The sequence below is a fragment of the Augochlora pura genome, chromosome 4 (assembly GCF_028453695.1).
Source record: "Augochlora pura isolate Apur16 chromosome 4, APUR_v2.2.1, whole genome shotgun sequence".
Taxonomy (NCBI): Eukaryota; Metazoa; Arthropoda; class Insecta; order Hymenoptera; family Halictidae; genus Augochlora; species Augochlora pura.
In genome coordinates, this window is record NC_135775.1 from 25,490,190 (window position 1) to 25,517,897 (window position 27,708).

The following is a 27,708-nucleotide window of genomic DNA, read 5'->3' on the forward strand; positions in this document are numbered from 1 at the left end:
TCTGTGCCATTGTCGTTTCTGTTCTACTATATATAAGGATGAAATGATATATAAATAATAATAGTGATCACCCTTCATCTTTTCTTACTGCTAGGTCCGGGATAGTTGAGGAATCGAATTTTCTGAAAGTCGAATCATCGAAGTATTAGTGACGGAAAGGAGGATAATTAGTCGATCACGCGACGAAATTCGACCGTGGTCCTTTACCTCGAGGGAAACAAATCAATGCGAGAGTTTACGGGTAACAATTGAATTGACGCATGATTTGGAAAAAACGAAGAAATAGAAGAAAGATTGATTAAACGCAGACGTCTCACCTGACTCGATCCGATCATACGAACGCGTGTCGATTCTAATAGACGGCCAAACAGTGCCAAAAGAAGCTGTCGGATGAATTACGGACAGAGAAAAAAAGCAAAAGAGAACAGAGAAAGAGCATGTGTCTCGAGTGTTGTGTCAGCGCTACTTCTTTTACTTGGTGCCTTTGGCGTGGTCAGGACGAGATTTGTTCCGGGAATCGTCTTTCATCGTCTTGTAAAAAGATAACGCTGTCGTCAGAGCGATTGTAGCATGCATAAATAGAATAGAGCGTCTCCTCCCGTTATTCATCGGTGTCGCGTTGAGAAAAACGGAACAGTGATAATTTTATCTAGAATGTTTCCCTAGCTAATCGGGTTCTTCATCTTCTTCGCGTTCCATTGTCGTTACATTAATCGTAGAGGAACCATTAATCGTTTGTACAGAGTGATTTTACAGTCCACGTTGTGAAATCTGAAAATACACTAAGAATGCTCCATCAAAATTATCATTTTTTAGATTTCTAAATAAATTGTTTAATAGCAATTGCAATTATATTTGTAAACCAACAAGTTACCTTGTTCTTTAGTAGACGAAGTATTAAAGAAGTAAATTATATTAAAATGTTGTGTTGTAGAAATAGAGCTTGTCTTGAGAGATAAAATTTGATTCTTTTATCGAATTTGAGGTACAGCATAGGTTTTGTAGCGCTGACTTTAAGTCACTCTGTGCTTGTATCATCGACGTCATCAAAGAATGTGTATCATCTATTTTCATAGAACAATAGGAACTGCAAGACGATATTGTACGGACGCGAATAATCATTTTCATCGATTGCTCTTCACTTGAGACACTTTAGTTCATGTTAACTTGCTGCAATAGTTTTAAAATATCCCTGGCATGCTTCGTAACACAAAAATACAAATAATGATTGTGCAGGTCGGTGCAGAAGATAGGAGACTCGAATACCTCTGTTGGATCCCATTGCCACAGTTACGCGGATTTACAATTTCTCATGTATGGGCATTAGATAGCTGACTTCCTCCGACGGTTTTCGGTGAACATCAATCTTTCTATGAACTATTTGTCAATCAGCACATTTAAAAAGTCAGAGGATTGCTATTAGTGAGTAAATAAATAATTAGAAAACATATTCAGACTTTGTGCAATATAAAGCTGTATTTATCTTATCAAAATTTTTAATTTTAAAAACATCTTCGACCTAGTGAACTGAAGATAAAATTTAAATCGAGCATCTGAGACCATGAGAGGTATTCGTGCGTTCAGCTTCCATATTTCCGTACAACCGTTAATGCTTATGTTCGCGGCTATTCTTCTCGCAATCCATTCATCGTCAACTTTTCTTGGAGAAAGAATAAAAAAAAAGAAGCATAATACATTTTAGAGTTTGACCTGGTGTGTGCGAATCGTGTATATATATACATATTATTAAATATAGAACTTAATGTAACTATTAATACGGATTAGGTAGCTCACCGTCACTGCCTGCAGCGTTTTGGTCGTGCTGAGAGTCATTGGCACCGCTAGACTCTGCGTAGTGTCGCGATCCTTTATAAAAAAAAAACGAGAAAATAATAGGAAGCACGGAGAGAAAAAAAGAAAGGGGGGGGGGGGGGGGGGGGTGAAAGTGGAATCGCTTGTTTTGTTAAGTTTTTGAGCATTATTATTGACAACAGGTTTTACATTGTATTTACTAATGCGTGTACGATATTCGTAGGTATATGAAAAAAATATTATAACATTGTATTAACGAGGTCCTTGCCAATTTTACATTACGACAACCGGATGATCAGGTAAAAAAAAGGAAACTTCGCATAATGTTTAATTGTATCAGATCATTTCGTAAGTCTGCTGCGCTGAGTGAAGTGCTAGGTTTACCAATAAATAATCTACTATTTATTTTCAAAAACATCTTCGTACCTTTTCCTTCCTTATAAATAGGCCGTGGATCTTTATGCGTTCACTGCAAATTGATTGTTCACCCCATGAATTCTTCTAGTCGCAAGATGTTTCCCCTCTTCAAATGTTTATAGTAAGAATACGCATAAAGATCTGCATTCTACTTATAAACTGTGATTCTCAATGAATGACGACCTTTACAGTATTGATCGTCGATTTCTTCATGAGCGAATCAGTTTTTTTTCTTTCACTACAGAATAGTGGATTACTTATTGATGCACTTAACGAGACTTGTTCTAATTCATCATGCACTACGAGCGTTGGTGCAGTCTTCGTTTCATCAGTCAAAATTAGATCATTTCGAGTTCTGTAAAAGTCTAATTAATATTTTCTCATTCGTTTCAGCGATCTATGATTAGATCACGGGTCTCGTATGTCGACAGATCACTTTCCAAAAATTAGCACTAAAAAACAAGGTACGTTGCTGGTTGGAAGATTGGTCGCAGCGACTTTTCGAATCGGCAGAAGACTGAAGATCGCAAACTGTCGTACTAATTTTTAAAAAGTACAGACTCCGGGCAGCCAAAGATTTAAGAAATGATCTATGCGTTGAAAAAGGGGTCATCGTAAGCGTTCTCACGTCAGTGTCCACGGGTCTGATAATTACTTCGGTATCATCAAATGAGAAAAAACGAAGTAGCGGAAAACGTGTGGACACGATCGCGAGAAATCGTTCCGATGTAAAAAGAAAAGAGGAATACGCTTCTGTGGCGTCGCGTGCGTCGACAAACGATTAGCATACGAGGTTAATAGAAAAGAACGATAAATCGTAGGAGCATCGTTTTCTCGGGTTTCCAAACTAGGGGAGAAGAAGAAGAAGATGAAGAAGAAGAAGACCGTCTCGATATTCTATTGATTCTTGCACGGGTGAAGTTGTGCCGATCCTTTGCTTCGTAATGATATTCGTTCGAGCGCGTCCAAGCGAATCGTGTATAACGCATAGGATTAACGAGAAATTTTTGCACCGCAGACATGGCTATTAATTCTGTTCTGGTGAAAGAATCGACCGGCTCGTTCTTTTTGCTCGGTTTTCGTTTCTCGTAACTTTCGACACGCACAGATAATATTATTACCATTATTATTATTATTATATAGGTGTACCTCTCGGTGTTCCCCGGCTCTATCCCGATCGCGATCGTTTTTCTATCGATTTTCCAAGCAGGAAAGGGGAATTCACGAGACGCAATATGTACCGTTGTTTGAATCGCCGACGTATTTAATACGCTAATCTTACTAGTGTTTAGAGAATATATTTTATATGCGAACGATGAATAGTCGATTGCTTCGTATTGTCTGTCAATAAACGAGATTTGAAAACACTAGTCCCGTGTTCAGAGTATCGTGTGTTTCTTCGTTGGTTTCATTTTTTCTATTCGTCTATTCTGTTACTTTTAATTGTTAACCGTAACGTTAAAACTATGTTTCTCAGCTAGTCGATCGTAGTTAGCGTACTCCCTTTTCCGGAGATGGAAGCATGATCAAAATAAACAGAATTAATACTCGATACTGCTGCAAAACTGTTGCAATTAAGATAATGTTTCGTTGCAAGATTTTCATCTGGAATATACAGGGTGGTCTGAATTTCGTGGCTCGGACAGGAATGGACTGATATATGAATACGTTCTGGTTCCCTTTCGGAGTGCATGTTCGCGGTGCAAATTGTTTAAACAGTCGGCATCAGTTCTTGAAAAATTTCATATTCAAACGCTAGGTAAGAGTCGTGCTGTTTCTATTTATTTCGTGACATGTATATTGGCCGTGCTATCAATTTTGGCCCACCCTATATACTTTACTACTAAATGTCGACTTTATATGCTATACACGTATGCGTACATTTATGGAGCTCATGTAATTACATCTCGTATTTAATTTCTGTTAGTCAGTTGACGGATTCGCGTCTGAATAAAGCCAATTGTCGTATACTTTGAAACCGTTTCAGTTTGTATATTACTTCTTGGACCGCCAATAAACATCGCATGCGTTGCTTTCATTTAATAGAATGTATCAATTTTAATTGTGCTGTTCCTCTATTTTGAAGATATCGTTTTGAATTTGAAACTGAACGCGTGGTTTCTCAGTTGCGCGCGCATCTCTTCCCCACCGAAAAATCAGCGTTTCCCTCTGGTGGCAAATTGCAAAAGTTTGGCAGCCGCTTTAGCGGGTTAACGTATTTTACAAAGGTCCGTATATATTTGCATATATCAATAAATAATGAGGATATCGGTAGCAGGTGTATAAAAACTATTGTCACTTTGCTTGTCGAAAGCCTGTTAACTCAAAAAGTTGCAGTAATCAGCCCCAAAACAGTAGTTAGATCAGATTATTCAGGGCGAGTAGTTGACACCTGAAATTGTCATTGTTTTGGAAAAGTTAATTAAGAAACCATTCCATAGATTATTTCGATTGTTTAAACAGAATCTTATCGTTTGTGGTTTCCAAAAATACAATTTTATTAGAAACATTTTATGAAATTTTACAATGGTATACACATATTTACGTAGGTACATGCGTACATGTATACTTAAGGAATACAAGCATGCCGTATAGTACGATACAAAGTATAGTACGTTAATTACAATCGCTACTCTGCTCGCACAGCACGCACACTTATATTACAAATAATTACCGAACAGTTTGAAAAACGAAAGGCACTTGTCGAACCAAAAATCTCGACGCGTAGTTGTCCAATGTTTTTTTTTTGAAAATTAAGTTAATGGTTGTCTGTTCTCCTAATGCATGAATAATCGTGAGCCCGTCCTTTCCAGGTGGCCCTGATACGATCATCGAGAATTTGGTTGGATTTATTTACCACATGGATTTGTACCTTCCCTAAACGATTTACGGACAAGTGGACCATGCCGATAAAAAAGATCAACCAGAAGTTCTGCAGGTGGCGACGTTATCTCGCACCGACAAGGTGAGTAACGACCGGCCACTATTTTTATCGATTATCTTCGTTTAACCTGGTCCATCGATTACGAGATTATCACAACTAATAAAAATACAATCGATTTAGTCAGCGGTAGAATGTCCGCGAGGATTTCCAGAAGATCAAGATGGTCCTAAAATTTTGAAAAATTTTTGCCGAACATTCTGTCGATTACAGATTGTGTTTATTGTCTTCTTGCGCTCTTTTAGATTTTCTTTTACGGTGGACCTAGGAACTAGATTCAGCTGGTACAATTATATTCTTCTTGTACAATAAACAAATAACATTCAACATTAGGTCTGCTTTACATCTCATCATGTAATTACTAGACTGTGGATTCATGGTGTTACAGTTTATGTACACATGTGAACACAGCATATTAGAACACTTCAAGAAAGTTTGACGCCATCCCGAAGCCACAGTTTTATTCTATTTTTTGATTAAACTAGTCCCCCATGGGACCAGGATTTCTATATACCCCCACAGTCTAATGACCACATTCTACAGTTCTTTTTGTACATAACATGTAAAAAGCACACTGTGCGTCCAGTTGATCTGCTATCAACCACAAATATTTGGTATACAACACATTACAAAAGTATCGAAAAAACGGCTGATTTTGTAAATGTAGAGAAATGTAGACATGAGTAAACGATGTACAAAGGGTCGTATTCTTAAGTACCTATTGAACTGGATAGGTGCGATAGAAAGAAACTAGTCCGTAAGCCGAAGAAATGAAGGTAGATGTTCACTGAACATAGCACCTGTGCACATGGCAGGATGCCTGAATATACGTGACACGAATCAGTGGGCGGTTACCGTTTTCCACAAATGTTTTTCAAACGCAATATCAAACTAATATCCACGCATTTTCAGGCATCTTGCACCTAAATCATTCGAAGGCGAAACAAGACACCGGACCTGGGCAATGAGAATACGAAATGAAGACTAATACCTTAATTAATTAATTATATTAAAGACTGTGTCGCTTATATGTTAAAAATAGTTCGGTAAAATCTTCCATAGAAATGTACTACAACGTAAATCACTGTCGACCAAACCGAATGATTCGGCGCCATTCGATGAAACTTCGTTTAAAACTAAGCCAGTGCAAATCATGCCCAGGTCGGTACGATATACCCTATCATAAGATTTTCTTTGCGAATATTGTTAGATCACAGCGAAGTTGTTTAAATCGATTTCCAAGGAAGGAATGCTCTGTCCGCCTAGTAAACGGAGAACGACGAATCACCATAGATGCGACGCATAAGGTGTGACTTAGGCGTCGCGTAGACAACGTTGTGCACGAAGAATCTTCATCCGTCTCTTCTACGGCCATCCGTGGATAATTGCACGGAAGACTGTATCAGATCAACATGTAATACTGTTTTGTGTGTCGCGTGTAGAGTCATTTTCGGCTTTCCCCTCTCTTTCACCTTCTGGCAGTACAAAATCTGTCACACTGCATCATCAATCATCTAGCCCAGTTCTTCGTTATCGTACAAAGTGGAGACATCATCACCGTTTCATTTCCAAGAATTTTTGCTCGAACTTGACAAGACGATCGATGCCAAACGATAACTGAAGCGCAAGCGGAAGCTTAAGTACGAAACTACGCAGCTTCGTAAAAACGCGTTCTCTGAACACTACCCACGACTCCGTACACTATAATCGACATTAGTTAAGATACCAGAGGTGATCGGTGCGCGTTGCTCATAAAACTCTCTTTCGTTCTCCAGAGACTACCTAAAGAACGTAATCCCTGTGCAACGTGTCGAACGAACCAGTTGTTACTTACGATTACTACATCACGGATACAGGAATTGCTCGTCGCGGTCCCAGCCCGTGCGATTCAATACCTTTCTTTATACGTTCTGCGGAGCTTTTGTTCTGGCAGGGTTCAACGGTTCCGTGACCGCCGTTTTCGCTTGCTGCTTTCCCTGCCTTCGCCTTTGCTGAGCCTTCTTTGCTTTAGCTTCTGCTCCCATCGCCAGGAAGTTATTGTGGAAGTACTCCTCGATCTCGGATAGCTTCTTGCCATGAGTCTCTGGCAGGAGGATCCAGACGAACACGGCTGCGCCAATGGACACGCCGGCGAAGAACCATTGCACCGCATAGGATCCTATCGATCAGGAATTTCACATTATGAGTTGAGTATGAGTGAGGAATTTCACATCAAGGGTTACTCTGGTTGCGCAAGCTAACATTGCTCTATCATTCTAAGCGATTTCAGAGTTCCTTTTCTACGTACCACCCAGGAAGTCTTGCAAGCTCCTGTAACTTTGGAGAGCGGCGAACATCAGCAAATTGGCTATAGAATAGCTGATGGAATGAGCAATGCCTCGGATATCGGTGGGAAAGAGTTCTGCAGTCATGGTCCAAGGTATGGTCAGCATGCCCACCATCGAGGTACACACGTACATCAGCAGACAGAACACAGGAACCTAGACGAAAAGCGATGTGTAACTGCGATTCCACTGGTCAGTGGAAGTCAGTGATTCATCCTAAATATATACCCAATAGCCAGAACGGTCGCCGTTTCTAATCATTAGAGTGAAATAGCCGGAAACGCCCATGCAGATAGTCATGCCCAAGGCTGAGATGATACACAGTGGCCGCCGCTTATACCGTCTCAGAAGCCAAGTGTTCACCATCGAGCATAAGAAACGAGTAATGCCGACTAGAATCGAAGCTATGTATGGATCCACACCTGACCCGACTTCCTGGAATTAAGATAATTGTTGCGAGACCGGTGCCCAGGCTAACATATGATCACGTTTCCATATTGTTGATATCGCTGACTTACTTGGAACCACGTGACGGCGTAGAAGAGAGTGATGTAGATGCCGGAGAATTGCTGGAAGAAAAAGAACAGGAAGAGAATGGTCATCGGTTTCCAGCCCGTGGGTTTCATGAATCCCCGCATCTTATGGAACGCGCTACCGTGCTTGCTCTTCCTCTGCTCGCTCAACTTGATTTCGTTCTCCTTCACTATGGTCGTGTACTGTGCTTGTGCCGCATCCTTCTGACCCTGTTTAGTTTCGTACCTGTACAGCCTAGGTAGAACGGTAACGAGCAAAATTAAATCAACAATCTCTACAATTGGAAGAGCAAAGGACTCGACAAACGATGCTTACCAATCTATCGATTTCCTCGCTTCGGTAAGGCGTCCCTTCGAGACGAGCCACACCGGCGATTCAGGGACAAACAATTGTACTAAAGCGATGGGTACGATAGCATAGATGATACTGATCCATGCTGCCACTCGCCAGTGCATGTAAGCACCTTTCAAGTAGGAGAGGACCATGCCGAAGGAGGCCAAGGTCGGGCCAAAAGATATCATTGATCCCCTAAGCTCTGGCCGCGCGACTTCGGTGATGTACACGATGGCAGGTGAAGTTGACAGCGCGGTAGCTAAGCCAGACAGCAGGCGACCGCACAGTAACATGGGAAAGTTGGTCGAAAGGGCGATGAGGATCCAGCCCGCGACGCAAGGGATAGCACCTAGTTGTAGGGTTCTCAGTCTTCCAAACGTCTCCATGAGGAAACCGCCTAGCATGGAGCCAATAGGTGCGGATACTACCACCACGCTAGCTGGAACATTGATTAGAGAACCACTGTTTGAATAGTATTTCTGGATATTCTGCTACTCCTATCGTAACTGGAACCTCTGCATCATTAGAGTGGTGTGTGTAGCGGCGAGACAAATCATACGTCGATGAAGACACTTGTCCCGATTAGCCTCCAGATAAAAACTCTATCGTCTATTCGAAGATGGCGTACTACACCGAGTTTCTAGAAGAGAAATAGTCCTATCTCTAGTGCAAACTCGTGGTTGAATTAACATACTCGTCCAATCAGCTGTTATCTAACTGTTACATTGTGTCTGTCTTCTCCTACCGTAGAATCACAATGAAGTCATCGAGCGGTCATGAAACGCGACGATTATCGCTTTCGCTGTACCAGATACTGTGTCATCGTCTTGATCAAGCTAGACTATAACTACGCCTGGATCTTTACTCGACTTATCGTCATTGAAGATTGAATGGCGGAAGTTGCTTACCTATCCAGGAAGTTTGTTCTTGAGTGGCATACAGTTCCGCATCCTTGGCCTCCAGGTGTGGAATCAGAATGGCAGAGTAGGCCATGCACAGGCCGACCGGTATGTGGAAAGACGCGGCGATGATGCAGGCGGCGATCTGCATAGATATTCGATTAGAAAATTGGTCCGTAGTGGATGATCGGACTGATCGGTCCGAATCGCGTAGATCTGTACCTCCGGTATCGCGTTCTTGAGCTTGGTCTTCTCCACGAAGCCCTTATTGAGACTCCTACTCGACACGATGGCATCTTTGAAGCACTCGCGCTCGTTCTCCTCGATGTTCTTCGACGCCTCACGCTCAACACTGCAATAGGAAACGGATGTCTTTACTCAAGGCAACCGACAACTTCTCAAGTCTTTTTCAAGTTTCATCGTATGATTGAACGCTCCGGAACACGAAGAGCTCTTTGGCAACTGAGCTAACATTTATTGTATGTATATTGAACATAATACAAGCAATTAGAAAAGAAGGAACCTAAATAACGATGATTTCATCATGGCAGTATTTCTATGCACCACTGTCTGTCGAAGAGAACGACTAACTGTGTTCTAATTTGTAAAGAGAATGAACGGAATCTAGATGAAGATAAGTAGAAATAATCTCTAAATATTCGCAGGGCTCATTTACTGATATTGTGTGCGTGTGTGTATTCTGGGCTAAAGAATCTACACCTCGGGCCATAAACATGTAAAGAGTACGCTGATGATTTCTCTTGCCGTCTTCCTGGCAGTTGACGTAAGTGATCGAAACGAGGAAAGACTTGTTAACTAGAAAATCTATAAACAGATCTCTAGGAGCATAGGTTTACAATCACGTGTGCTTATTGCAAGTTTCTGCAATTTTTATGGAAATGTGTAGGCGTACATTCAATTACGAAAAATTCAAACAGTGAAGCTACGACTACTCATATGAATTTTTGAAATGCATTATACAATTTTAAAACAATTTTAGGTCTATCGATCGTACATTCATCACGAGAGTTTTAAGAACATCGGAAAATAATATAATAATACAACCAGCACGTGACCGAACGGAAAGGCAACCCCGACAAGATGATTTACCATTTTTCCCGCGCAGCTGTGCATATGTATGAATTTTTAAACGCCGGCCAAGCCTCAAGGCTGTGCGCGGAAGCCTCACGGGACATCATCACATCGTTGCGCACAGCACCATGATATCATGTTCGTACGTGTCGATTCTATTATACTATATCGCGGTGAATTGATTCACAAATCGGCGACGGATACCAGCCTCTACCGAATATCCGCAATGTCAGACTTATAACGCCGAGGCGACAACGAGCTTTCGTAACGGTGACATCACGGAAACGGACAAGCCAGTTTATCGAGAACGCGTGGTGTTTACGTCTGCCCCGGCTAATTACAAGTAGATTTATGGCAGCTGGCAATTTGTTGCGACAAGTTGATGCAACTTAAATCGACCGATGACCGCAGACGGTGGATCCTCTCCGGAACAACCATTGAACGCGCTGCAGATAGACTTAACAAGCCGTCATAATAACACGGTGCTATAAGAGGATCCGACAAGCTGTCTCACGATTGCGTACTGTTTCGACGAACTTGCTCTGATTGGGCATCTTCCACGCGAAGAGGAATTTTGATAAGAACTTTGGAATATTTTTAAAATTCAATGCAATGAGGAAGTAGTGTAATAATAGATTAGAACTTAGTCAGGAAATATTATTAGGTCAATGTTCTTCTCCGTTTAGTATTTTATTTGCAAAAGAGCTCAAGAGCTTCCAAAGCGAAAGATTCTCAGGGAAAAAACTAAAGCTCTTGCATAATAGAACAGAAGTAGTTGGAACATATACACTGCGTGTATCCCCATGTCGTGGTGAGTTTTATACAATGTGATTACATCATCGATAAGAAAACCTCTTCCACCGGATGGGAAAATCCAGGCAGGCTATCGTGCTATTTGCGCCAATCTCTAAAGTTTCTGTCTATATCGAAGGCTCGCCGTCGGATATTTTACCCAGTTCTATCGTACTTCCAAAAGGGAAACCTGCTCCATAGGATACGGGATTCATTGAGGAGCCGAGAATGTTACTGCAAATCAATACTCTCTGGAGTAAATTGCCCCTCTTATATAATCCAGGCTGACCATAATGGGGGCTTCTCTATCTCATAGTCTATCTCCTAGTTTCTTATATAACAAGGACTTCCTCTGATTGTGCGAACTTTCTTGAGATATAGCATATATTTCAAACACTTGTAATCGGTACACTATGATTAACGTATTTCTCTTTAATTGGGTGCACTGTTAGGATCTAGAAAATTACCGTATCACTGTCTATGTTAATCGTTCAAATGTTTCACTAGAGCACAACGAATCTCGATTGTGACAAACGAAGTTGTAGCAACTTATTGATTATTGATTTCTATCCGTTTTCTTTTTGTGGGCAATTTTTGTTTTGCACGTAGGTCCATAGATCGCTGTGATTTTACATAGACGCATAAAATCAACTCGCGGACGTCACGAATTTTTGTTGCTGGTAGCGAATATGTTAACGGGAGGCTACAGTAGTTTTCTTATCAATCGAATGACAGATTTCATTTGTAACGTTTGGAATCGTGGGCGCGATACAAGTAAAATGCAAATTAAAGTTCATGCACTGAATGAAACTATCAATGGCTAGATAATTCTTATCACTCATTTGACGTCGCAATTCCAAGGAAGGATAACGACACCCGTATGATTCTCCTTGGCGCGACGCGGCTCGTTTAATTACAACCGGAAAACGTTTCTTGCCCGAGCCGCTCGGTCTTAACTCGTCGGAATTAACTGGCCGGACAATTAACAAGCGTCGATTCGACGATTTCGTTGACCGTAGAAGCGACGGAACGGCGTTGCATAATTCCTAACGCGACGCCCGGATCGTCCCTGTTAATTCAGATTAATTCGCTTAGCAGCGCGCGATCAATTTTTTAGAGTGCACGCGGCAATTACGTAATTCTCTTTGCTGCGATCGAGAGAAGAAATGGATTGTAACTAGTCGACGACGCGACTCGTTGACTAATTAGTAATGTTGACATGGAAAAAACGTCCTCTTTTCCTCCTTCGTAGATAGCAATATATCATTTGACAGACGACAATTTAGATACAATTAATTTTTAATGTCATAGTTCTCAATGTCACTGTCAATTCTTTTTTAACTACTTTGTTATCGTCAACTTCGTTCTATCTTCTATATCTGCTTGCATTTAGATCTTTATTTTCCAGTAGTTTAATTTCTACATTGTTTGCACGCTCGCTTTGATCTGATCGTTTTAAATTCTTGCCGTGCTTGTCGGATCGAAACAGTAGTAACCGGGAGAAAAAGAAGTTTCTTTCAGTGTTTATTTTATTGACACCCAATATATTTACCTCTCTCGGCCGACGCGATCCTTTTCTATCGATCTGCCTCGACGAGGACTGTTTCGAAAGCATCTTTATCCACGATACCAGTCACTCGTCACCGTGTAAACTCGTTACCATGATTAGCTGGCGGCCAATACCGATCAAGAGGCTCTTTCTATCGGGAGGGCGCGGGAATTGCTAAATTAATTATCTACTTTTCCACGAAACAGAAATAGAAAGCCGGGAACACTTCCTCGTCACCAGTAACTTCGACTTTTTAGAAAAGTGACGTTCTATTTTCTGAACGAGTTGTTTGGAAAATTTTTCCTTTTTACGTTCTTCACGCTACGGTGTTATCAATAATATTTGCTTAATGACTCCCTTACCGACGTTAAGTAATTTTCTGGAGCACGGATCACGCTTGTGAAGCAATCGCGATTTTATCGCAGACTAAATATTTCGTTAACGTTATTTACATGAGACGATAGACCTGGTTCTTCGGGGCCGTGTTCGAACAGGTGAATGTTTGTAACACTAAGGATACACCAATAAAAAGCGATCTTTTTCGCAAACTCACGCGGAATTTTACGTCCGCCGTTTGTATAATTCGCGCCAAATTATGTCACATTCGATTAACTTAACGCGCGCAAGTCATACCGCTGCTAAAATACATGATCTGTTGACACATGACTATCGGTTTCGGAATGAAGAATTCATCGCGATGTCTAGACGACAGATCATCGTGCAAAATAAAGTTGCTCGCAGACGCTAGCACCAAATAGAAATTAAATGAAAGTAAATTGTCTCTTTGAATGATATTAATAAGCTGGAAATAGCGTAACAATATCGTCAAATTCTTCTTGCGTTTTCATATTACTGCTACTCAATTTTCCAATGATCGCGTCAAATGAATGATCCAATAAGCATCGATGCGAAACGAGCAAATGTATTCAACCAACAAGTTCTCCTCGAACGACCAACAACGTCACCGATCGACGGTCTAATAATAATTTGTCAAAACGAGGCTACTTCCTCGTGCCCGGATTTTAAGCCTTACTAATGACTACGGCGACTTCGGTCTTTTTTTTCCGATTCGCACTTTCATTCGCTCGCGTTGCATAAATATGCAAACACGACTGGACTTTACGTACACATAGTGAATGAAATATGGCTGAAACAGACTACCAGTCCGTCAAATCAAAAGCAGAACTTTTGGGATGCGGTGAAACCGATTTAAATAGTTCCGATTTGAAGTGCATCCAAATTCGGATGCCCTATGGTAATAAGACTTTATTTTAATACTTTTGTTTCTTCAATGTCACTTGTTTCTTGTCTTAATCCGTTCGTATTATCAACATTTTTCAGATTCACCTATTCCAAAATTTGGAACACTTCGATTGTACTTGCTGGTGTTTTAGCACCGATACCAATTATGTACAAAAACACCGTATAACCTACGAGAGGATGCACTTATTTCACACAGAAGTCACATGTAACGCAATCCGCACGAACATTACGATAGAATGACATGCGATTTCCGTGGAAAACACGAATAAGAAAAGTGTCGAATCGGTTCGAGGAATCGCAGGACGACGTGCAGGATACGTACTGTGGGCAAGTGCAGGGTGCGTCGTGCATGTGCACGACCGAGACACGAGCACTATCTAATCTCGACTAAGAAGGTGTTGTTTCGCCAGCCTCGGGCCAGTCTTTATCATAATGCGTTCGAGATTCCGTCACCCGAACGAGTTCCCACGCGATCTTCACCAAACGATCGTCACGTGTCTTTATACATACACTCATTTTTAACGCGCCGCCGCTTACTCAATCATATACCCGTACACCCTAAGAATAGCATCATTAGAGACACGTGCAGCGAACACTGGCATCATTGCCTTTTGCGTGACGTTTTCCGACGCCGCTCGCGGCGGTAAATACGATTTTCGCGCGAGTATCGTGAAAGGCGCCGAAAACTAATCGATTTCCGTCACGCACGATCACTATCGCGCAGAATCATGTATATCGCGGGTGTTATTGTGCGTGATCGGATTCCATGACTTCGTGATCGATGTCCATGACGTGTTATCATCGATTCTTTGACGTCGCACAGTTGTTTATTCGATCCCAAAAGTGGGCCAGGATGACATTATTCTTTTTCGTAAAAACAAAAAGTATTTGATTCTTTATAGAACTCTTCTGGGTCGTCCATCGTGTCTCTATTTGTTTACTATTACTCTATAAATCTAATTTAAAAGTTCAGAAGTTTATATGAATGAACAAACAGCAATTTAGAAACCAGTATCGCAAGAACTCTCTACTATTAACGAAGCATGACGCTCCGCGAGTAAATCAAACATAAAAAGAAAAGATATCGGAGTATTGTTTTCTCAGGAATTATACGTTTCGCGCGACGTTTTTTTGAATCGACTTTTTTCAATCGGTTTCTTCAGACCGTGTACTTCTCTGCGTGTCGGTCGAACGCCCTGTTTCGCCTAAACAAGCAACGCGTGCCCACTCGAGCTCGCCTAAATGGCAAGAGGTATGGCGCGACTCGCGACCTCGGTCCTCTGTCGCGGCAATAGGAAACAAAACAGTCTGTCAGCTGATATCTGACAATGCGATCATATTTTTCATCGACTCTTGTTCGCGCGCTTTCGAGAATCAATTAGGCGAGAGATTTCTTGTATAATTTATCGTGTCGTACACTTAAAGATACCGGCGAAAAAGCCAGACGTTTGAGGGTCAATGTAATGTGTCATTGTCATGAGATGTGATAATTTAGAGTAGCGATAAGACGAGACTTACCGCGGGGAAGTTCGATCTCTGATTTCTTTAATCTGTAAATGAATTACGGTGATTGATCCATTCACAGTAGGAGCCTTATGAGTGGCGAGACATCAATTTCTGATATAGAATCTTAAAATTGCTGACCTCATAGAGATTAATCGATTGTAATCGAGACGTTAATGTCGGTCCTTAAAAATCACGGTAACATTCTCTGTATCCGAAATCGATCCATCGTCATTAAAAACACTCCCATTCTTTAATCGATGACGCGAGTTCGACGATGTCATCCTTGGAAAAACCAAAATCTCCCAATCACGTGATCGTGAAGAAATCAAACAGCTTTGATCTGTTCCCACCAAAGTTGTCGCGGATTCGAGGAACCGAACGTCAGAGACGGCAGGTCAAAAATAAAAGAGCACGACGTAAAAATTTACGTCACAGTTTATAACTGCATGGAAACAAAAGCAGACATTCTCCCGAACGATTTCCATGCCAGATGGGAAAACAGCTTCGGAAGATCGTTGCCGTGGTTTTTTTTTATATCGGAAATTAAGGACAAAAGAAAGATAGAGTGCTCGTGCTCGCTGAATTCGCAACGTAATTTGCATCGGACGGGTGGGAGCGGTTATCTGGATGACTTTTCATCGTCAACTCCGTTGAACCTCGTGTTTCGAAGCTCATTATTATTGCGTCGTTGTTCTTGCGACGCGTGCTACAGCGAATCGAGGGGAGCCGACGATGGAACAACCAAGTGTGACTTTAATTTCCAAAATGGGCTCTCGTGGCCGCCGACTCCGGCCCCTCGTAAACACGGCCGCGAAATGGTCGCGGCTAAAATTAAATTGAGTACGCTCGTTTGCTGCTCGAACCGCGACACTTTTTTTCATTCCTTCGCCGTTATTGTATTCGCCACGGAGGAAAGTTTATGTCACCGGACAACGGTCGCTAAAACATTGCCATTAACCTAATTACAATATCTTTTTCAGCTTATACTGCTCTTAAACTGTTGGTCCCCTTAATAAATCGATTATGAATATGTGCTAATACTTTTAAATAACCAGCCAACATGCTGCTCGATGAAATTGATTAAAAATGTTATCGAGTATTTTCTGTGCCATTTAATCAGCATTATGTTTAACCGTTTGTTAACAGGAAAACGATAGGCAATTCGAAGGTGTGAAACATTCCGGTTGAACAACGAGTTCGACATTTGGAAAAACACTACGAGTCGGGCATTTACTATCTATGGATTGTTTCTATCGTTAACCTCAGGCTGCCACTTTCGCAATTATGCTGATCGAAACTACTTCGACATTGATTCACTATACACAAAGGAATTCTGTGTATTCATCGAGCGTCTACAGCTATGTATTCTAAAGGTCGGATGGTGATAACAGCAAAGTGGCATTTTATTTTAAGTGAGGAAAATCGATTAATATTCATATCCGTTGAGGTCTGAAATCTCTGACCCGTGTCGCGCACGATAAAACAAGCTTCGTCATTTGTTTCAGATTTCTTATTTGTGGAATGACATCATCACGTTACTCCGCTAAATCTCATATCTTTGACAAATTCATTACGTCGTAAAAAGGGCCGTTACTTTCGCAATGATCGATCACAGCTCTTCCTGTCACGATTTTACAACGCGTAGCATACGGGCACCGTCCCGGCGAGTTCTCTATTTTATTTGTTTGTGTTTCATCCACGCTTGCCAAAGCGTTCGTGCAAGCGGAGTGTGTATAAACCTGTTGAAATCAGAGGATGTTCCAATGTCCGTCGTTGTCCGTACGAACGATAACTATGATTGAAGCAGGGCAGCGAAGCAAACCCGAAAGTATTATACATTTTCCAATTGAAAGAAATCAGGTTGAATTAAACAAATGAGCTCACAGTCGCCCACGTTACATTAAAATCTTTAAGCATAGAGTGACGCGTGCGTTGAACTATTGTAAGAGGAGCATGTTTCGTGACATAAAAATCGATGCGGACAATTTTCATTGTGCACAAAGATATTTGAAGTGGAAGCTCTTCGCGCCGCGCTGATTCAATTTTCATTTTCATTCCGCCACTTTCAATTTTCATTGGAACAATCGACCCAGAAAGTAGGATCCTTTGTGACGGCCATCAGAGAGTATAATGTATAGGGGCTAATCGAATTAGAACAAGCCAATTGCGACGCGCTCGGTGTCATCGCGAGCGAGGAGCGCCGCGCACGAAGGACACTTTCGAAAACTCGAAAACTCGCTCGAGGACAGCGAAGGAATCACAATAACGCGGTGTCGGGCTCGTTCGGGATCGAGAGATGGTGTCATCACCAGAATCCTCGATCACGCCGAGCTATTATGAAACGGGAGCCGCTCGATCGGCCGGCCGACCGACGCCAGTAGTTTTGAAAATCGGTTTTCGTTGAACAATGGTTCGACCGATCGTGCATCACCTCGGCCGGCTAGAATTACGGCTCGATAATGAACACGTAATTAAAACGATTAGTCGTTTAGCTGACGCTGCGCTTCGGCCAGCTTTTCTGTCGCTCGCTTAACAAATTGGCTAGCGTTATCGACGCGTTTCTAGTTTCCATTTTCAACTTGAAGCCGTCGTTATCGCGCATGCTACTCCAATTAACCAATTTCCTCACGCGAAAAAGTTCTAAACGTAATTGAAAGTGAAAGCCGCGGAGCAATTTGTGCCATGCAAATGTAAATGTTGCGACAATTGACGACGGCGTTCTTTGGAATAATTTTGTAGATGTTAGTAGCGACAGTGTTTAACCGTTCATCTTAATTGACTAGACTTCACGTTTATTCTTGATTGTTCTGGTAAAACTATTGCAAGACGAGACAAACTGGTTCTAATGTGTCGATGATGAAATTTTCCGTCCGGCACAGTCATTTCACTTGCAACGACTGCTGTTAAGTTCGACCATGCTTATCGTGGTTCAATGAAAATGCTATTAAGGATCATTGAACGAATTCATACGCACGATGGACGACGTTCCCATGCCGGCGACAAAAGAGGGAATTTTACTAGTTGAACGCGGCGATTGTCTGGCCCCATTGTGACAAACATCGCGCCATAATGCACTCCGTCCCAGGAAAGGTCACAATGTGCATACGATGGCGAAGAAAGGAGGAGGACAGAGGTTGCCATGGGATCCTTCGATAGTCTGGCCTGAATCATCCGTCTGCCGACAGGCAACGTTCAGGACAAAGGAAAGGGAAAAAACCTTTGGGGAGCCTGTGCAGCCTCTCCGTGGGTTTAGCAGGCATGATGGGCCGTAAAGATTTTTCTAGACTGTTCTAGAAACAGATTACTGCAGCTGTGGCCTAGGCTCGTCATAATTATGCCAAAGATATTTTTAACTTTAATCTAAATGTAAAATAATCGTAGGTCTTGGAAAAAAATTATAAACCACGCGAACAAAATTGCAGGACTTCCAGAAGGATTCTAGAACTCGAAAATAAATCTTGGAGCTCGAGAAAAAATCGTAGGAATTAAAAAAAAATCAAGAAGTTACGAAAGCATAACCAATGTCGCGAGGAAATTATGAAGTGAACAAGAGCAAGGTGCAAGAAGGGGAGTATACCGAACATGAAAGTGCAATGACAGGTTTGATCTTAACGTAGGATTTTTCAGGCCACCCCATAGCGTTCGTAGCGATATACTGACCTCAACGAATAGGGATCCATGATTTCTTGCTATGGGCCTCGCTGCAACAGCTTCAATGCCTGTGCGATTGAACCGCTACTCCCCCTTCTTCCTTCGAACGTGTTAGTCAATTCCGACCTCACCTCGAAACGCGCACCTCGTCAGCTCAGAACGAAACTGTCGCACTCAGTCACCATCTTACGTTCTGCAAAGAAAAAAAATCAGCTGACGTATAATCGCGTCGATTCCGCTCCACTATTTGTCGTCTCGTTCAATGTCAGACCGATAAAGGAACAGGAATCGCGCTCGTGGCACACGCGATCTCTAACGATTCGGAATTCTTTGGAAATTGTCCGGGATCTGGACGAGTCTATTTTACCACTAATAGTTGCAATACGATTGCTCTGCACATTTTTATGGAAATCATTGCTAAGGAGGATGTCCACTTTATTACGCTCTGGAGTGGATACGAGTATACTCTGCACCTAATGATCGCTAACAAAAGTGTTTACCATTAATGCAACGTGAGTCGAACAATTCGATTATAACAGAGATGAGAAATCAAGTCACGATTGTCCGCCTGAATTCTCGTGACTGGAAACAAAGGAACTGAACGATGATAAGCATGAACAAACTACAAAAAGGAAGAGGACATTCCAACAGTGTCTGGACCATAGAGGGAAGATAAGTTTTTTGCTACTTAAAGCAAGTCTAACGAAGTAATATCTAGGATCTACGAGAATCAGGATGCAATCTGTCGAATGCGTATCCAACGAATTCGACGAAGATTCGACGAATGGCAACAGTTAATTCGTAAGTTATGCAACCCGGCGGAATTGAACGTCGCGAAACAGAGGTATCTTTGCTTTGAATAATTCACCGTGCAGTGGGTACATGTGGTCACGAACATATGTTCCGAAGGAGACTGTGGAATACCATAGTTAATGATACCGTAATTTCGTAGCTGAGACCGCCTCCGTGGCAGGACACTAACTTTCTACGCGGCGCTTTGGAGAACCATGTGCGCCGCTATCCGCTGATCGATCATTGCCGAAGAGAACTTCGCCTACCGGCCCGAACACAATTTAAGTCCATTGAGATCGTTTTATTCAATATCCACAAATCATTGTGTTCAATTTCTATCGCCAGAAACAGATCCTCCATGATGCCGGACAAACATTAACCGCCGAGGCCCGTTGGCGTTTCTATGGCATTTTAATCGACACAATCAGACCGCGGATTTTGATACAAAATAAAAATCCTTTTTCCTCGTCTCGATTCTTTTTGCGTTCTACGCGCTCGTTTCTTCCAGAAATAAAATCGTTGGAACTTCTTATTTTCACTCACTGTTCCGTTCCTAATCATAGTTCTCCGTAAAAGTTCAGGTCGCTATTAGTTTCGCTTGCCTCTCGAGTCCAAGACACAGTCGTTAAAGTCTCGTTTAGAGATTGACGATGCGGATGATGGATCGGCGAGTAAAAGTGTCTAGCTGAAATTCGGTCGATTAGAACGCTGAATCTCCTGATAAATTTAAACGAAGCCGCGGATACCGTCCGTGACCGGAAACCGACCAGCCCGGTCTCAGCGTCAATTTAAATTGATTCTGGTTCATTTAAGAAAATAGTTGCCGCGCTGATGAGTTTCAATGGAACTCTGGAAACCAATGATAGCCGCGAGGACCTCTCGCCTGTCCCCCGTTCCCGTTCGATAAAATTCAAGCTATTAAACCGTTGATTCGTTTAATAGGACCGTAAAAGCTGCGGAATATGTTTAATCTCGTTTTGATTCTCCGCGTAATTAGAATGGGGAGCGTGCGCCGCTCGTAAAGATTTCCTCCGGTTTCCAGCGAGCGCCGCTCGTTCCTCAGTTTCCGTGTTTTTCCAGGCAAACTTTCCGAAATTATCTGCTTTACGACCTCTAATTTTACTCCCCGAGCAGCCTAATCGTCCGACAAAGTATATGGCTCGCGCGGAGACCGAAGCGCGGGCCGGTTTTTCTTCTTAACTCTGACCGATTTTTGAGACGTCCGACTAAAGCGGTGAAATATTAGCAACAACGAGCAATTAGTTGCATAAGATTTACTGCACTGGCGGGTAGTAAAATGTCCGTTTGTTTTAAACGTGCCGTATAATTTACGATATTTTTAACTTCACCATGATAACGACGTAATCGCTGTGTCGGCGAACGAGGGTATTGTGAAGAATTTTTGACTTCGATATTTTTACAGTATTGCAAGAGCAAGAGGTTTCTTTATTTTAAACGAATACACGGGAATTATCATAGCAATTTTGCTTGTGCTCGCGAGTCGTTCGTCTCCATCGCTAGTCCCGATCACAAAGGGACAAAGATTGAACAAGATCTTTGAAAAGCGAGCATTTTCTATCTGTCCACACGTTTAGCCGATCGTTTCCTGAATTCTGATCTATTTCCACGGATCGAACCCATCGGCGATCCTATAATTCCTGAAATCGTTCGACAATGAATCACAATCGACACGGAGGGACTTTGCGCCCGGTTGCATAAACGGTCCGCGTACTACAAGTCCCTCGTCACGTGTGTTACAATTAAGGACAAACACCGACGATCATTCCTTTATATTGGCCGTCGATCGAGAAACGTCTCCGACGCGATGATCGATTCGCGGACGCGACACAATTCGATCAATGATCGCGATACGCATCTCCTATCTGTTAAACGAAACTTCCAATCGCTCGATTGGAACGAACCCATTGTCTTTTTATTCGATGCGAAGTTCGATTCTCAAAAGCGTTTAACCTTTAAATGTAACCGAGGACGGACTTTCGCGGGAAGATAAATTTTTAACTGGATTTATAAAAGTCAAAGGCGCGTCGAACGCACTTTTCCTACCTACCCGAACGTCATAGCCGTACATGAACAATAATTATAAGCGCACCAGTCTGTCGAGCCTTGTGTTTTATAGTTTTCTTTCTATCGAATTTTACGAGCCAAGAATGCTTATCGATTTTGCCCCGCAGTTGCTGTTACAAAACAATTGGCCGGCGCATGTAGACGGGAATATTGCACTTCGCAATCGTATCGATCGTATTGACACAATCGCAATTGCTTATCGTCATAAAATTGATCTCCCGTTTCCGATTCAGCGAAAAAACATTGTCTTTTTCTCCAATTCCTGTTAATCGCTATCTTCGCAACTATATTTGCTCGCTCGAAGCGTTTCCAGTGCTTTTTCTCATTTATTTTCTTTGTTCTCCATTCGATAAGATATTGTAATATATTTCAATGGCGATAATTATTAGTGTCGCTAAATTTTTCAGTATGCATGTACGTCATCGAGATCCACGAAATGCATTATACAAATTCCTATTATAGCCTCGGACAGAAAAATTAAAGAAACGTCGTTTTTTTTTATCATTCGAACCAATTTCTATTTTTAGAATAATTTCTCAACCTGCTTGTTATCCAGCAAATTATACCGTTTGATAAATTATAGTTTAGTAAACATGTGTCTCCGGCGTCTTCCGAATAACATCTTTAAAAAATCATCCCATTATAAAATAGTGAGCGATCAGTTTCGTGTGTCACCGTTAGGTCGATATTTTCAGGGTTAACGTAATCTGACGGTCGTAATTGCCAGTCGATCATTGTCGCTAATAAAACTCGTTATCTCGACTGTGTAGTATTGATTAGTCGATACAAGATTAATCCGGCACTCGAGACCATTATGCGACACATTATCATCGTCTGGTATTGAGACGTGACGAATTCGAATGATTTCTCCAGTGGTTGCTCATTCAACGGTTCATTAAACGCTGCGATTCGAAAACTAAGCGAACGCAGTAACCAGCAGATAATACCATCGTAAACACAGAACCATCTGGGGAAAATTACGATCGCGAGTATTTTGCATCTAGAAAAACCATCAAATATTTCCCTAGATACTCTGTCTTTCTTTGGTTCGTTACGAAGCTGAAAATAATTAAAAAATTCCATCCAGGAACAATGAATCCAAGATGGACTCATTGGAAAAACCTTCTAAATTGTCTGTTGCAAATTAAAAACGAACTTGGCTGTTTCTTTTTTTACGTTGCTATTGAAAATATTTATTACAACTTAAAGGATCGCTAAAATGACTCAACAGCTCCATAAATTGCGATTGCCTCATAGTATCCGCGTGAACAGCTGACTGAAAAAGCCGTCGGCGATACAAGCCTACACTTGTCCGATACACGGTTAATCTATTTATTTCGGAAGCGTACGATCGTATCTTATCGCGCCACATTTTTCTATTAGATTTCGCAGGAATTCGACGAGGCCTGTTCGAACCGGTTCGCGTTCTGCTATATTTTAGAGACCGGTCGTGCTACTACTTACGCGGCCCGTTGAATCAACAATTTCTCGTAAAAACCGACATTCAAATCCAGACAATCCATCCGGCCTATTGTGTAGACACCGTCGGGTCATAGGTGAGGAAAATCGTCGCTCGTTGGACGGAACGCGGCGGAAAACGATCGCAGATGTGATTCAAGGGTTATCGAATCGTTTGCTTTACACCGCGGTCGAATTCTGGCGGTGATTTCTTATCTCTTGCGCGTGAAACGATATCTTTTCGATGTTTCTATTTCTAAGGAAGTAACGCCGACGATCGCTTAAGATTTCGCGTGTCGGTGCAGTTGGACCGTCAACCCGATGCACGTGTATTTGTTGCAGATGAAGAAGATAAAGAAGGAACGAGTCGCGAGTGTAACGTTAATGCGAACACTGGTTGCGCGATACTTATAGACTCTTATCGCAATGAGTCTATAAACTTAAGTTCTCGGTTTGTAAATACTTTTTATCGTGGTATTTATCGCCGCGTTGAAGTGTCCGTCTATGTCAGGGGCTATCCGAACACCTGGAACAACCCCGGACAGTTATTTCTATCAGGCTCATTTGCATCGCGGGCTTGGAACAATTTTCCACTTTTGCGAATGATGCAAATGGGTTAATTGTATGCTCTCGGCCGTTAATTTTGCAAATATGCAAATGCTTGTAACAGAAATAAGGAAGCCGCGATAAGCGGCAGAGCCTTGAAAGTTAATACTGCCTCTTTGATTATAATTTTGATAAAGTGGCTTGCAAAGGTCAAAGTCTTCTATAACAATTCGTCACAGAATTTTCTATCGCTTTAAACAGTGATCAGATTTTGTACAGACCGGTAGCCACCTGCATTCTTCATTTTATTGTTGCAGAACGAGAATAAGAATTAATTGGCCTTTGTTTCCACATTTTGTTTGATAAAATAGATTTCAAGAGCAAGCGTCCTCCACGATAACTATGGAACAGTGGAATCGGTCCTCGAGAGAGCATTGTCTGTTTCTTCAAGGGGAACGCGTCCTTATGGCCTGGTCACCTAATTTCGGGGCAACCTGTATACCGAACCGGGCGGACGCAATCAAAATAAACCAGACAGTGATTTCGAAGTGGCGAGACGTTATCCTAGCCGTCGAAACCAACGTGGTTCCCTATCGCACAGCCTGTCTATTTTTGAAACGGTAGTGGTCCGTATTTCTGCGTGAAACGCGTTCAGGATGCGAATGGTTCTCGAGACCGACTGCTCTATCAATTTCGACCGACTTTTCCTTTCGGTTTCGCAAGGATGTGTACAGGTAATTTCAAAACGCCAACGATTTTCGTTTCGAGAAACTCTGTCCCCGATCCTTCGATTGTTGACTCTTCTTCTTTGCTAATTGAACGAAACAGAGAGTCATGATCGCTCTAATTAGCCTAGTATTTTTCTACGTGATCTGTAGATTACTTTCTGACATTTTTGTTTATATTGAAAAATGAAAACCTACTCTAAAATTAATTCTTTAGACAAGTTGAGTAGATTACGTCTATTTGATTCCATTCAGTTAATTACAAGTAATATTCTTTCGTCACAAAGATTGAGAAATCTGGTTCACAGTGGATCGCTCAGAAAAATGTCTCTCTATGCTAACTTATTAAACGTGCAGACTAATTCATGAAAACTTTTTAACCAGCTAGATAATTCCAACGGATAATCGTCCACTAAGTTTGTTAACGGAGCTAAGCCGAATTTCGTCGAGGAACGTTCACGGACTGAGTAACAACAACACGGAATCCTTCATCCCGCAGTCTCGCCGCTTCCCGACAACAGCTGCCGTCAATTTTCAAACAATTTGTACCAGCCGCGGTAGGAGCCCGGTTAATCGGAGCCGGCGCGGCGTCTCGTTAAATTGCAAATATCCCTCGACGCCTGTCAATGCCGGCTTCCATATATTTGAATCGTTCCACCTTACCGGGGTCCCTGCACAAAGAGAGCGGTTCGACGATCGGGGAGCAAAATCCGTCTCGTTCCGAGGGATCGATGAAAGTCAACGTCCGTGTCCGTGTCACCTATTATCGGCGCAACGTTTCGAGCGGTTTCGATCCGGTTCGCTTCCGTGTACACGGGGCCTACTGTGTAAATAAGGTAGCAAACGGTTCGTACTCACCTTCAGAATCTGTGTCTGTGGCACTTCGGCCGGCGAGCGGGTTCAAGTTCCAGTGCCTAATCGCACCGAAACGGACCGACAGGATTCGTAGGTCGGAAACGGCGGGCACACGGCGGGTTCTTCTGTCTGACTCTGTCGGACCCCTCGGCGGCTCTAGCTGCTTTCGTTGGTTGGTAGAAAGGAGCAGGAACCTTGCTGGATCGACGGCGAACACGGACACGACGCTCGGTGCGCGATGGTTGGTTCGCGACTGAAGCCTGAAAACGACACAAGCAGCGTCGGTCGATCGTCTCTGGCCGACGTCGACTGCCTCGTGCCGGCGTGTCGGTGTCGGTGCCCACAAAGAGATCGATTTACCCCTCCCTACGATGGCCGAGCTGGTTTTCCTCCTGGTTGCGAAAATTTTCAATTTCTGCTGCATTTCAACCCTTAGCGAACGCATTCTCGAAGCGACTGCAAACTCTTTAGAGAGGTATTCCGATATTTGACAATTTTTTTTCGAACGGAAAAGATGAGAGATATCGATCATGAAGTTCGCAGGCGTGTTTGGCAGGCTTTCGAGAATGTATAGATATTTTTATTAGGTGGAGATTGGAATTTTGTACGGAGTTACGGGCGTTCAACCCCTTGGTTGAGCGGGGACGGCGAAGAGCGTGCGGTACGCTCGATGTGATCGATTTAACCCTCCCTTGCTTATACTCGTGTGAAAAATATGAACCGTGAAAGGTTAATAATTAACGTCGTTTGGAGATTTTATTCGCAGCCGGTATAGTCGCTACAATGTTATTTTTGTCCGAGGTTTCCTCCTGATTAGAAAGCTGCAGAAACAAACATTGGACCATGGTTACCACGAAATGACGAGCAGCAAAAAGTAGCAGCGTTTAACTTTGACTTTAGTGAAAGTTCGTCGAGCTTTTTGACTCGACCTTCACGAATTTCAATTTTACTTTAGCGCAGTTCTTTTGGAAAGTTATTCTCGTTCTTTCACGAGGCAATAGAAAACGATTTTTTATTGTTCAGAGTAAAAAGAGAAACTTCTTCACATCTCTCTGATAAATATGGAATCCTATGCTTGTAAAAGTCCCGCTTCTTATAGACGAAATTCCGAGCCGTGTGATTTTTTCAACACCCTTGCGGAACGAAATTTTTGTATTCTCAAATGTTTTAAATGTATGATCTATTGTTCGAAGAATAATCCCCGGAAGTTATCTTATCGTTCCACAAGCATCTGCGGATTTACACTTCACCAGAGTGCCATTCGATCCATCGTTTCTAAATATCAATTCTCCGCGCTATCTGGAAGAGTTCCAAGAATGTTTAGCATAGTCGTTACCTATGATCGCAAAAGGGTGCCGCCGCAATGAATCTCCATATGTCAGAAGCATCATCGGTTAATCCATATTCATTCAAGAGCTGCGAAAACAGGAAATGAGTGCTATCGCAGGAATTATGAAGTAATCATCGACTCAGTGAAAAGTCATTGACATAGCTCTGAGAAATCAAACACGTATCAGCCTTCGAAACATCTAGATCATTCAATAATATTAATGTCCATCGATCTGTTGAATTTTACTCCTTGCAATTGTTTTTAAAATCATTCGCCGCACAGATTCTCATTTAGTGGTATTTTTCAGAAAAGACACTTGGAAGAACAAGAAAATGGCACTTTCTCGAAAGGGATCACCAATGAATCGGAGTCATTTTTCCAAAAAATGATACTATGTCTCTGGAAGAACAAAACAAATGGATACTTGAAGTACAGATATAGTTCTTAAATAGTTCTAAATAAGCTCTGCTCAGCTAAGCAATTTTGCCCATAAAATATACAAGATTATTTACCCTGTTCATTTTTCAGGAAGTACATCTGCGAAACTAGCCATAATAATCCAAGATTCATCATTCTGCTAGAATACTTCTCAAGAAGTACATGAAAAGATGCTACTGTCCTAAAAGAAAACGAAAGGCTATTTAATAAAATGAAACCATTTTATTGACACAGTATATCGGAAGACAATAGCCATATGGATGCAAACAGCAAGCATCAGCATTTAATCCGACAAGTACCAGACCGCCGCAAATAGATTCTATCCTAAGAAGCTTTAACTTGCTGTCCAGCTACCGTTGAGCTAGC

General features: G+C 42.0%; 2 protein-coding genes across 2 annotated transcripts; both read right to left on the reverse strand.

The window, feature by feature from the left end:
• Positions 1-4,702: 4,702 nt before the first annotated feature.
• LOC144469403 (facilitated trehalose transporter Tret1-2 homolog) lies at positions 4,703-19,292 on the reverse strand. Its single transcript, XM_078179629.1, has 8 exons — positions 19,123-19,292; positions 9,483-9,612; positions 9,270-9,405; positions 8,344-8,800; positions 8,013-8,262; positions 7,723-7,929; positions 7,458-7,650; positions 4,703-7,328 (listed from the first exon to the last, which is right to left on the reverse strand). Exons 1-8 carry the CDS (start codon positions 19,140-19,142, stop codon positions 7,072-7,074), a joined length of 1,650 nt encoding a protein of 549 aa, XP_078035755.1. The 5' UTR covers positions 19,143-19,292; the 3' UTR covers positions 4,703-7,071.
• Positions 19,167-27,440, reverse strand: LOC144469405 (uncharacterized). Its single transcript, XM_078179631.1, has 4 exons — positions 27,417-27,440; positions 26,911-26,990; positions 25,578-25,834; positions 19,167-19,306 (listed from the first exon to the last, which is right to left on the reverse strand). The coding sequence occupies exons 1-4, from the start codon at positions 27,423-27,425 to the stop codon at positions 19,263-19,265; spliced, it is 390 nt and encodes a 129-aa protein (XP_078035757.1). The 5' UTR covers positions 27,426-27,440; the 3' UTR covers positions 19,167-19,262.
• Between the last annotated feature and the right edge of the window lie 268 nt (positions 27,441-27,708).

Coding starts and splice junctions, on each gene's coding strand:
- LOC144469403 (XM_078179629.1), bottom strand. CDS start 19,142: ATGGATCCCTATTCGTTGAG. Junction 8,801..9,269: donor AGAACAAACTTCCTGGATAG/GTAAGCAACTTC, acceptor TCAATGTTCCAG/CTAGCGTGGTGGTAGTATCC. Junction 8,263..8,343: donor GCGAGGAAATCGATAGATTG/GTAAGCATCGTT, acceptor CGTTCTACCTAG/GCTGTACAGGTACGAAACTA.
- LOC144469405 (XM_078179631.1), bottom strand. Junction 25,835..26,910: donor GCACCCTTTTGCGATCATAG/GTAACGACTATG, acceptor TGTCGTTTTCAG/GCTTCAGTCGCGAACCAACC. Junction 19,307..25,577: donor CACAGACACAGATTCTGAAG/GTGAGTACGAAC, acceptor TTTTCTTTGCAG/AACGTAAGATGGTGACTGAG.